At 44.7% G+C, this 10,802-nt stretch overlaps 1 protein-coding gene across 1 annotated transcript in view; it reads right to left on the bottom strand.

Moving 5' to 3' along the window:
- Positions 1-7,568: 7,568 nt before the first annotated feature.
- Positions 7,569-10,802, bottom strand: part of KIAA1143 (KIAA1143 ortholog) — a 20,209-nt gene continuing 16,975 nt past the window's right edge. The window contains exon 3 of the mRNA XM_015416393.1: positions 7,569-8,539. Within this exon, the coding sequence (XP_015271879.1) occupies positions 8,334-8,539 (206 nt within the window). The 3' untranslated portion in view covers positions 7,569-8,333. The remainder of the gene's footprint in view (positions 8,540-10,802) is intronic.

A 10,802-nucleotide genomic window follows, 5' to 3' on the forward strand; every position in this document is an offset into this window, starting at 1 on the left:
GTAATGGTTACAAGCAATGTTCCCTCTAAGCTGTGGAGTCTTGTGAGCAAAAATTCTACTTTGTGAGCTACTGGCTTGAAAGTTGTGAGCGAGCGATTTGGCTACTGCATTAATTGGTTTGCTCTGGAGCCATCCTTCTTGAGCTAAGACAAAAATGTGTGAGCCGGAGGCTAAAAAACTCTGAGCTAGCTCACACTAACTCAGCTTAGAGGGAACACTGGTTACAGGTTTATGTACTGATCCTACTTGGACAATTTATTAACTGTGGGGAGATGACCACGCCCACTCCGGATGAATCAGTTTCTCTTTTGACTGGACCAGTGATCTAGGTAGGGTTGCCAGCTCTGTGCTGGGAAACTCCTGGACATTTGGGAGCAGAGTCTGGGGACAGTGGCGTCTGGAGAGGGGGAGGAGCTTGGTGGGGTCATGATGCATAGAGTCCACCCTCCAAATTTGCCATTTTCTCCAGGGTAACTGATATCTGAAGCCTGGATATCAGCTGTGATTCCAGAAGAACTCCAAGCTCCACCTGGAGGTGGGCAATCCTGGCTCAAGGAAACGACGCCTTCTGGCCTTTCTTTGTGATAGCTCTTGCCTGCCCCCCACATATACTGTCTCACCTCTGCTGTCCATAACCCTGCCTATAAGTCTGAATGTTGTGGGGAGCTAGAGAGTCACCTGCCCTGACTGGTGGGAAATCTTCTACCCTCAGCTCCTGCTCCAGCAACTAGCAGGGGGTGAGGAACTAAAAGTCACTGTCAACACATCACTGGAAGTAGAATCACTCTTGCTCTAGGAATCCCTGGATAGGAATCCCTATGTTACCATAAAAATTTCTGGTGCTTCCAGAAATCACATAATGCCGTTGCACCAGCGCTGCCCGCCATGTCCTTGCCCTTTTCAGATTCCCACAGGTTGCCAGCCTAACGGTGGCTTCTTCAAGCAGAGGAGGATGTGACAAAGAAAGTGTGGAGGAAACTGCTGTGCAGATGTTCTGTTGCCACTGTGAATGCCTCTGCATTTGTGTCTGTGGGAACAGCTATTGTAGTTGCCTGGCCTGGAATTATCAGCTGTTCAGAACAGGAAATCCTAAACATCGATGACATTTATGAATGCTCAGCAAGAAGCAAAACGGGGAAACAGCAGAAGACATTAATGTCAGATAAAGCCCATGAGATACAGCATTGTAGAAATCCCTTGTGCACCCCCAACGCACTTACCGTAAACAGTAAGACAAGTGGCTTTCTAACTGGCTGCTACTAGCTAATTTAGCATTAAATAGCAGAAGTGAAAATAGAATAGCATCTACAATGAAGAAGAAGGGATTGGATTTATACCCCGCCCTTCATTTGGAGTCTCAGAGCGGCTCACAAACTCCTTTCCCTTCCCCTCCCCACAACAGACACCCTGTGAGGCAGATGGGGCTGAGAGAGCTCTGACAAAAACTGTTTTTTTCAAGAACACCTCTGACAGAACGGTGGCTTGCCCAAGGTCATCCAGCAGCTGCAAGTGGAGGAGTGGGGAATCAAACCCAGTTCTCCCAGATTACAGTCTGCGCACTTAACCACTACACCAATTATTAAAAATGGTGCCATTTACAGGGGTCAGTGAAGATATTTGTAGAGTGCCACAAGGAAAGGGCCCCGCGTGTTCCTCAAGACATAGCCATATGAAGAGAGTCACATCTGATCAGTGGCTCCATGGATGTAGGTTCTGTGCTGACTGGTGTAAGGATGATGATTGCAAATGAGCTTATCGGGCTGATCTAAATCAGGAAATGACAGCTGTATCTGTAGCTGTGTCTCCTGAATCATTTCACATGGACTGATGTACAAGGATCTGAACTGGCTGCTGAAGTTCCACTACTACAATGGGGCGGGGGGAGATCCACTTTGGAGGTGTTAATCTTCCTCTTTCTGTAGGCTGCCTCTGTGGTCAATTGCCTACATAAAGCCTAGAAAGTGTGGATAAGCTGTACCATAAACTGGCTCTTCAGGTATATTACTTTGCCATAGGATTAGGAACAGGCCAGTGTGTGGCAACTGTAACAGCTGTGCTTTTTCACTCTGTGTGTGTGTGTGTGTGTGTGTGCATGCACATGCAGTAATACTTTGCATTCCTACCCAAACCTGAGAGCAGGTAACTGTGATCAGCCCTGAAGTTATTAACTGGCTCCATTTCAAAACACTCAGTGAGACTGCATTATCATCTCTCTTGCACTGTGCCAAAGGCATGCCTAGTGTCCTTGAAAGCGAAATTGTCCACACATCACCTAGTGAAGCATTGCTTTGTTAATACACTGTGACACAAGAGAAATAATCAACTCAAACAACTGTCAAGGCTGGTTCACTGCAAATCATAACAGGATTATCCATTAAAAGGAGACCCTGTCGGAGTAGCATGTTTTTTATTAAACAATCTGTGTAAACATTTAAATCATAGCTCGGTACCAGACTTTTGTGCTCAAAGCACTATCTGTACAGACAGATGCGGGAAGCTTGCAGGACCTTGGTGCCCGTATCTTGCTGAGGCATCCACAGAGTGCTTCATTTTGTGCTAGACACCCGGCATGGATTCTGGTTTCCAAAAGGTAAGGCCACATATTGAAGAACGTGCTAGCCAAGAGCTCAGGGTTGGTTACGGATAAAGTTGAAACAGCAGTAACAGGCTTCTTCTCACTTTTCTTTGGAACCAGACCAATTAGTTCTAGTTCAAGGCCTTCTGTTCAATATGCAATTAAAACAGAACGTGTGGTAGCAGTGGTGACATAATGAGCAGAGAGGCACTCTTCTGTTCAATATGCAATTAAAACAGAACATGTGGTAGCAGTGGTGACATAATGGGCAGAGAGGCTCAGTTTGAGTGAAATCTGCAGTATTAATGGTTGATGTGACAGGATACATGATGTTTACTGGATACATGGAGCTTCTCGTGCGCAGTCCAATCAGCACTAGGCACACATCATGTATATGACATTGTGAGTACACAGCAATGTGCATAGGGGAACAGACTGGAGCATACTAGTTAGTCCACTCCAATCACAGATCCAAACTCAGAGCCTATGCCTGTCTAACTTGTAGAAGTACACAGGCACAAACACTTTTCACACACTTTATCCTATGGGGACGGAATCTGTGTGTAAAGAGATGTTCCACTAGGCCTAAGGTCAAGGCGGTGACAATTCCACCATACTGGCCTCCCCTGCCTTGCACTGCTCTGCCTGGCTTAGATGGGCCCAGCAGCACTACCGTCCATCTTAGCTGCTTCCTCACCCACCCACTCTCCTGCTCTGCTTAGAGCTGCAGCTGCATCATAATTGGAATCACATCCTACTCAGTGAATTGTTTTAGCCGGCGCTTCTTAAGGTTTTATGTCTATAAATTGTTCTTAACTGTTTGATTATTGTACTCTGTTTCAATTTTGCATGGCTTTAAGAATGTTGTGACCTGCCTTGAGCCTTCTCGGAGGAGGGTGGGACAAAAGTCAAAATAAAAGAATGAAGGCGGCTTGGGGCAGCAAGCTTCACCCCCACCTGCTCACCTGAAGGTGTGTGCAAGTCCTTTGCATGTATGCGCTTAGGGCTCTGTCCCCATGATTGGGAACACTGCAAGCAAGAGTTGGAAGAATAAATTTCTCAGAATTTAGGCATTTTCATTGTTTGAGGCTTGGGAGACCCATTACTGGATGGTTTCTAAGAACTGTCCTGATGGACCAGTCTAACAAGTCATCTAGTTCAGCATTCTGTTTGCCGCCAGATACCTCTTACAAAGAAGGGCCTAGAAGACAAAGTGGTCAGAGGTACACTGCCTCTGAAACACAAGGACTATCCTTGTCCAAGGATATGTTCATCTCTCTTTTAAAGTCTAATGGAGTGGCCACTGCTATGTCTTATGGCAGTGAGCTTCCAAAAGTTGATTATGCAAAGACATAATTCTCTTCTCTGTCCTCAGTCTACTGCCCATCTATTTTGTTGGGTGTCTCTGAATTCTGGCTGTATGGCTGAAGGAGAGAGAAGAAAACACACACTATCCTCTTTCTCCCTACCATGCAGTTCATAAACCCTTCTGTCCTCTCTTGATCATCTTTTCTCTAAACCCAAAAGCCCCAGAATGTGTAACCTACCCTTTGGGAAAATGTTCCAACCCCATGACCATTTTGATTGTCCTTTTCTACACCTACTCCAGCTCAATCATCTCAAAAAGAAGGTAGTGACCCAAACTGTGGACAGTACTCTGAATAAGATTGTCCTAATAGGTGTATTCACCCTGACCTGGATGGTCCAGACGAGGCCAATCTTGCCAGATCTCAAGAGCTAAGCAGGGTCAGCCCCAGTTAGTACTTGGATGGGAGACCACCAAGAAAGTCCAGGGTTGCTACGCAGAGGCAGGCAATGGCAAGCCACCTCTGTTTGCCTCTTGCCTTGAAAACCCTGTGGAGTCAACCGTACGTCTCCTGCCAGCTTCACAGCACTTTCCACCACCACTAGGTATGTTCAAACTGTCCCAGTTTCTATCATCCTCCTTTTTGACAAGTGTTCTTGCTCCTACCTACAGTGTCTTTTCTTTCATACCTGGCAGCTATGTCATTTCTTTGCATGCCCAATGCACCCCATCCTTTGGGCTCAATGCAAGTTAGATGTAAACATGTGCCTTGGGGTAGTAGGTTGGGCTTCAGAGTCCATTAGAGCGTTTGCTCCACTTTTGAGTGCTTTTTGTTCCTGCTGCACATTACTGAAGAGACTAAAGAAATGCCACTCACCTTGGGCAGACAGCACAAGGGGCCGAGGAGTCCAAAAAGCACTGCCTGCTCTATTTAGAGAATGAAAGTGGCACGCTCAAAGCGACCACGTTTAAATACATTTGCTTACTAGGCTCATAACAACCGATTCTGACTAGGCAGAATCAGCTTGATGGTTTCACTTCCCTCCCACTCTCCTTTCAAGGTAAATTTAATTCCCTTTGATCTCTTGGCCATCATTCACCACCTTGATAAACACAGTGCTGGCATTGCTTTTCAGTTAATGTGAGCTACTTTGCAGACTGTGTGGGAAAGATGCATGCAGAGCATTTTGTGTAGGGGAAGGGGGGAAAACAACTCCAAGCACACAGAATTTCTGGCAAACTTCCAGTTCTTTAGAGAGTACCTTTTATTCATTGGTTAAATGGGCAAAGGGTCAGGCAATATACTGTTGGCTATAATCATAAACAATACTTCTACAGTCACATTTCAAAAATATAGAAGTCTCACTGGCGCTTTTAAAAGTCTCTGTCTTCTGGAGTTTTAAACCAGACGAACCCACCCCTCTTCAGCCTCGCAGCACTCTCTCAATGTTTCCTTCTTTCACTCCACCCTTTGCTTTAGGCGCTGAGCAGGCCAATTCTGTATCAGAAACTGGGTCTGGATCTTAAAGTTCCATAGAGCCTTTCATGGTGGAACCACGGGAGGACTCCTTACACTGGAAACAGGCCCCACCAACAGTGGAAACGAACCTCTGAATCCAATATTAGTTCACTGTGTTAGTATGTACAGCTGATGGAACTGGATTCTCTCCGTCCATTGCTTTAACTTTGTTCCTAACACTGCCCCCCATCCAAACATTTCTCCTTCCCTGTCCTGAAACCAGACATTCCTTTTCTGGTAAAATTCCCCAATCCACAGGTTCAAGTTCTGGCTCCCTTTTATACACAGCACAGCACCACCCCCATCTTCCCTCTCTCCACTTGACCCTTGTATCTACCAGCCCCAAACTGGGCCTCAGCTTGATCTCCATGTTGCCTTGGGAGCCAAACTGCTGCTACTTCAGTTTCCCCCAATACCCGTCCCTCCCTCAGCCCTGGGAGGAGGGCAGAATTACATCTGAACTAATCAGGAGCTGCTTGAGTCTTACAAACCCTATAATGGCCAACTGTAATGGCTGGTCATGCACATACCTGGTGCTTACTATTTCCCCACATATGATGAGCCGTTTCTGTGATCACAGTGGGCTAGCGAAGCAGCATTTCAGGTGTATGACACAACTCTGCAGGAGAATTAGGACGCTCTCCAGTTCACAGACAACCAAGCAAGCAATCATGTTCAACAGAGGTTCCTTGCAGAGGCCTCTGCCCCTCTATGCCTCAAGTGGCTGAGGAATCTACCATGTCAGGACATGGCAGGTGGTCAAGTGGAAGACTTCCACATAGTTATGCGCAGGGGTAGTTTCGTAGAAAAAGAGCTAGGGGGACTCATTAGCATAAATCATTAGCATATGCCACACACCCTGACATCATAAGGCCCGGCGGTGGACCTGCAAGGCCGGCGGGAGTGCGAGGAAGCCCCGCCAAGGCCCTCCCTGGCCCCAGGCAGGCAGGGGTGGGGAGAGGCGGGGAGGAAGCAACTTACCCTCCCTCTTCTCCTGCCTCCTCCTGGCTGAATGAGGGGCGGAAGCGGGGTGGCCGGAAGCAGGGGGCGGGGCTTCGTCGTGTGCCCCGCCCCCCACACCTCACCCGGGGAACTGCGATCCCCCGCAATACCCCCGAAATGACCTCTGGTTATGCATTTGCTCCATAATGTCCAGTTGGCTAACTTCAGCCATTACGACAGACGGAGAAACGTGATGTAGCATAGTGGTCACAGACAGGCAGGCCCTACGACATGAAAGCGGCTGTGCTCCTAAGAATCTAGGAACTCTTTGTGATATAGAATGATGGGCTAGGCCTCGGGATCTAGAAATCACAAGTGTTCATCCACTCCAGGGAAGATTTCAATAACTTTTTTTCCTGAATATAGGATAAGCTTTCAAATAAGTCTGTTAGCACCTGCAAGTCCAAGACTGGATAACAGTTTCTCCTATTTCCCTTTGAAACAGTGAAATAAATTGAATGGGAGCCTTTGTCTTACTCCCCTGAGGTCCTCTTTAAAGTGTCCCCCTGTAGTATCCCCAAGAAAGAATAATCCCTTGCTCTGCCTCTGTCAGCTGCCTAGTGGAGGAAGGAGAAAGAAGGACCAAACCAACCGGACTTGGTTTGAGCACTGCTGGTCCGTGCATGAAAAAAGAGCCTCCTAAGAGGCGGAGTAGATTAGCATCTTTCTTGGACACCTTAGAAGCAGGATTTCTTTTCTCGGGGCCAAGAATTAGAATGGGCCTTGGGGGACCCTGTTTGGATAGGAAGGCAGCATATAAATGTCTCAAATAAAATCAGTTCATTTACTTATACCCACCTTTATCCTTAATGAGGGGACTCAAACCAGCTTACATTGTTCTCCTTGCCTCCATTTTAACCTCACAACAACCCTGTGAGGTAAGTTAAACTGAGAGCGTGTAACTGGCCCAAGATCACCCAGCAAGCTTCCACGGCAGAGTAGGAATTCAAACCTGGGTCTCCCAAATCCTAGTATGGCACTCTGGCCACCACAACACACTGGCTCAGTCTTTTCATTGGGATCTTTTCAAACTTATTATTTATTTATTTATTCGATTTCTACCCCACCAGTTTGGGGACTGTTACATTCCAGAACTAAATAATAATAACTGAAATTATTGGGGAAAAATTGGGAACCTGTTAAAAGAACAACAACCCTGAACATATAGATTGAGAACACCAGGTTTATTTTCTCAAGAACAGTGGATCAAAACTGGAATAAATAGAAAATGATTTTGCCGTCATTTAACGGTGGTATCAAAATACCAACTAAACTAAAAACAGCTGTTGCACACAGCAACTTCGTATCAGCTCCCTGATGAAGCTTTATATGGGTAATCCTGCCACATGCTTTGTAGCAACACACAATCCATCCTTGGTTACAGAACACACTGCACTTAGCCAAGCATTTTTCCACTAGAGGACATTCTGCAGCAGTTTCCTCTTCTGAAAAATCAATATATTCCGTGTGATCAGCATCTTAGCAGTTCTTTCAGTCCTCAGAGATACAACAGAAAACTTTTACCAGAGCAAAATTTTACAGTTTCCAAACAGAATAAGCAGATTTTACACTTCTACAAATGGGCAATCAGGTATAACTGGGTAAAACTGCACATCCAGTTGTCCAGATTTGACAACAAAGATGTTGTCGGGAGAGAGGAATGATTAGCTTTAAAAAATCAGTTTGCAGGTATATTGTACGTGCACTTGTAAAAGATTTCATGCTCGGCATCAAATGGATGGAAAACTAGATGGAATTTTAATTCTGGAAAAAACTTCCAGAGCTGTACTCCCGTCTACTTCTGCAGAATTCTCTCTCTCTCTCTCTCTAGCTCTCTCTCTCTCACACACACACACATACACACATAGAGGCATGACTAAGAGTCAAGCACTCCTCTCTTCTTCTGTTATGCACCCAGCTTAACTTTTTACCTAATCGTCACTGTCTTCCTCATCAAATGAGAGCAAACTGCTATTTTTCACTTGCTTGGTTGTACTTTGGGAGGTTGGAGAAATAATCTTTGTCTCTTTTTTCTTCTTACTTGAGCTGGCTGTCAAACCAGAATACTTCTCTCCTGATGGACGCTTCAAAGGTTTTCTAAATACAATTTTTCCATCTGCAGAATCAGGTTCATCATCTGAAGCAAAGACAAACAAACAATTGTTTATACAAACCACACCTCCTCCTCTTTTTCTCATTTCCCCAAGCTAACATGAACCAGCAGAAAATCTCAAGTACAAAAAAATTAATATCAATACACGAACCCAATCCCACTTCATTGTTAAGTAATCACCACAGAACTATGCTGCTCTACTTGCAGGCCATAATAGGGTTGAGTTGCCTTAATGTTTTGCTTCCAGTGTTGTATGATGACTTGAGCCACCGTTTTCTCTCGAGAAATGTCAGAAATGTTTCTGATGCGTGCCCTTGGCTCACCGTATTCCAACCCAAGCAAAAGCAGAATGCAATTTGATATGAGAGTTGATATGGTACACAGCAGGAGTTCATGAACTTAAGACATCTATGATAGACATCTTAAGCACATTTACTAGGAAGTAAGTTCCATTGAATTCACTGGGACTTACTTTTGAGTACACACGCTTAAGATTGTGCTGTAAGCCCCTTGGGAAATGCCTTAGAGGAAGCACAGAGTATAAATACTTAAAATAAAATCAAACCTAATGATGCAAATAGCCACACAGTTAATTGCAAGCAGTGCTAAAAGCAATTAATTTTAGATTGAACCATGTCTCCAGCTGGTATAACCTGACAGAGTAAAACCACTGCCTGATAAGAACTGGAAGACATTTGTATTCTGTGTTGCATATATGTACTTTTATTCCACCCTATCCCACAAGCAGGCTCAGGAGCTCAGGTGGCTTATAATATACAATCCAATAATAAAACCATACGTTACTTAAATAGGACAATTCACTAAAACATTACCTCAAACAATTTAAAATTTAGTCAACTAATTTAAATATCTACTGGCAGCTCGGCGAATAGTTTCTTCTTTCAGTGTCTGCTGGGCTCACCCCAGGGTGCGTTCTGCTAGACCAGGTCAGTAACTCCAGGCACCCAAAATGTAAATAGCGCCATGGTCGCTTGAGCAGGGGAGGCCAATGTTATTTGATGGCCGCCGCCTCAACCAAAGGCCTGGTGGAACAGCTCCATTTTGCAGGCCCTGCAGAAGTGCAATAAAAATCCCACAGGGCCCTGATCTCAATCGGGAGTGTGCACCACCAGGCTGGGTGATGGGCCAAGGAGGAGATTTTTTACTCTTCCTCTGTTCCTTTGCAAGAGTTACAGGATGTGAATGTAATTGGAAGATTAATTGTTCACTGTTTGAAGTGTTAGAATTGAAAAAAATTGAAAAAAATTAAAACAACATTAAAAAAGGATATATTTACAGACTTCTATATGATGTAAATATTATGTAGAGTACTTGTGGCGTCCAAAATCAATCAGGAAACGTTTCTGAATTTAAGAAAAGTTCTAGGATTCTCTGATCCAATGTTTTATTCTGAAATAAATTAGTTAAACCACTCCTCTGTTGTTGGAACTTGTTTTAACACCCTATAGCTATATGCAATCAAAGCAGCTTGGCTTGAAGTATTTAACGCTTCACATTGTTTCCTGAGAAGCAACGTTCCACGGGTCGCCCTGTTCTAGTAAATGAGAGCTGTCTACTAACGCCGTAGCACCAGGTACCATTCACTGAAATGTCCCCACTGAAACAAAGACTGGCTGCAGTGCAAAGGGTCGTTGACAGAACATAATGACAGTATATACGAGGTCATCTTAATTTGTTAAGAGAAGGCTGACATATTACTCATTTGCTTGTGGAAGTTTGCAGAGGCAAAGTCTTGAGACTGGCAGCATAGGAAAGGAAGACCCTGCTGAGAGACTGAAGCATCCCAAAAACTGTTCTGCTAGGTGCAAAGATCCACTGACGTACCTCAAGAGCAAAGCCTCGTGTTGAAACGGCTGGCAATTTAGATGATTTATAGACGACAGAGCATTAACGCATCCGAGCTTCTCCCGGGCAACTCATTTTTCTTAACTAAGTAACAGAATGTTTTTAAAATCAATTGCGTAATAGAAACTTGCCAAAAACACTGCAGCTGATTGATCCTTATTTAATAATGCACTCTATGCCCTTAACACTACCATTATCCTGAGGTTTATAATAAACCGCAGCTGTAATGGAACATGCTACCTTTTTCATCAGGGCTTGTCAGGGGAAGTGGTGCAAAAGCTGATTAAATGTGAACAAGGCAAGGTACAGAGCATGCTTTACTCGTGACAATTACAGCATTTTAAAAGCAGTTTTGAGATCCAAACCGAACTCTGCCACATATTCAAGGAGAACAGAAGGTGGTCCTCAGCTACTTGTATTG

The sequence above is a fragment of the Gekko japonicus genome, unplaced genomic scaffold, assembly GCF_001447785.1.
Source record: "Gekko japonicus isolate JY-2015 unplaced genomic scaffold, Gekko_japonicus_V1.1 scaffold1504, whole genome shotgun sequence".
NCBI lineage: Eukaryota > Metazoa > Chordata > Lepidosauria > Squamata > Gekkonidae > Gekko > Gekko japonicus.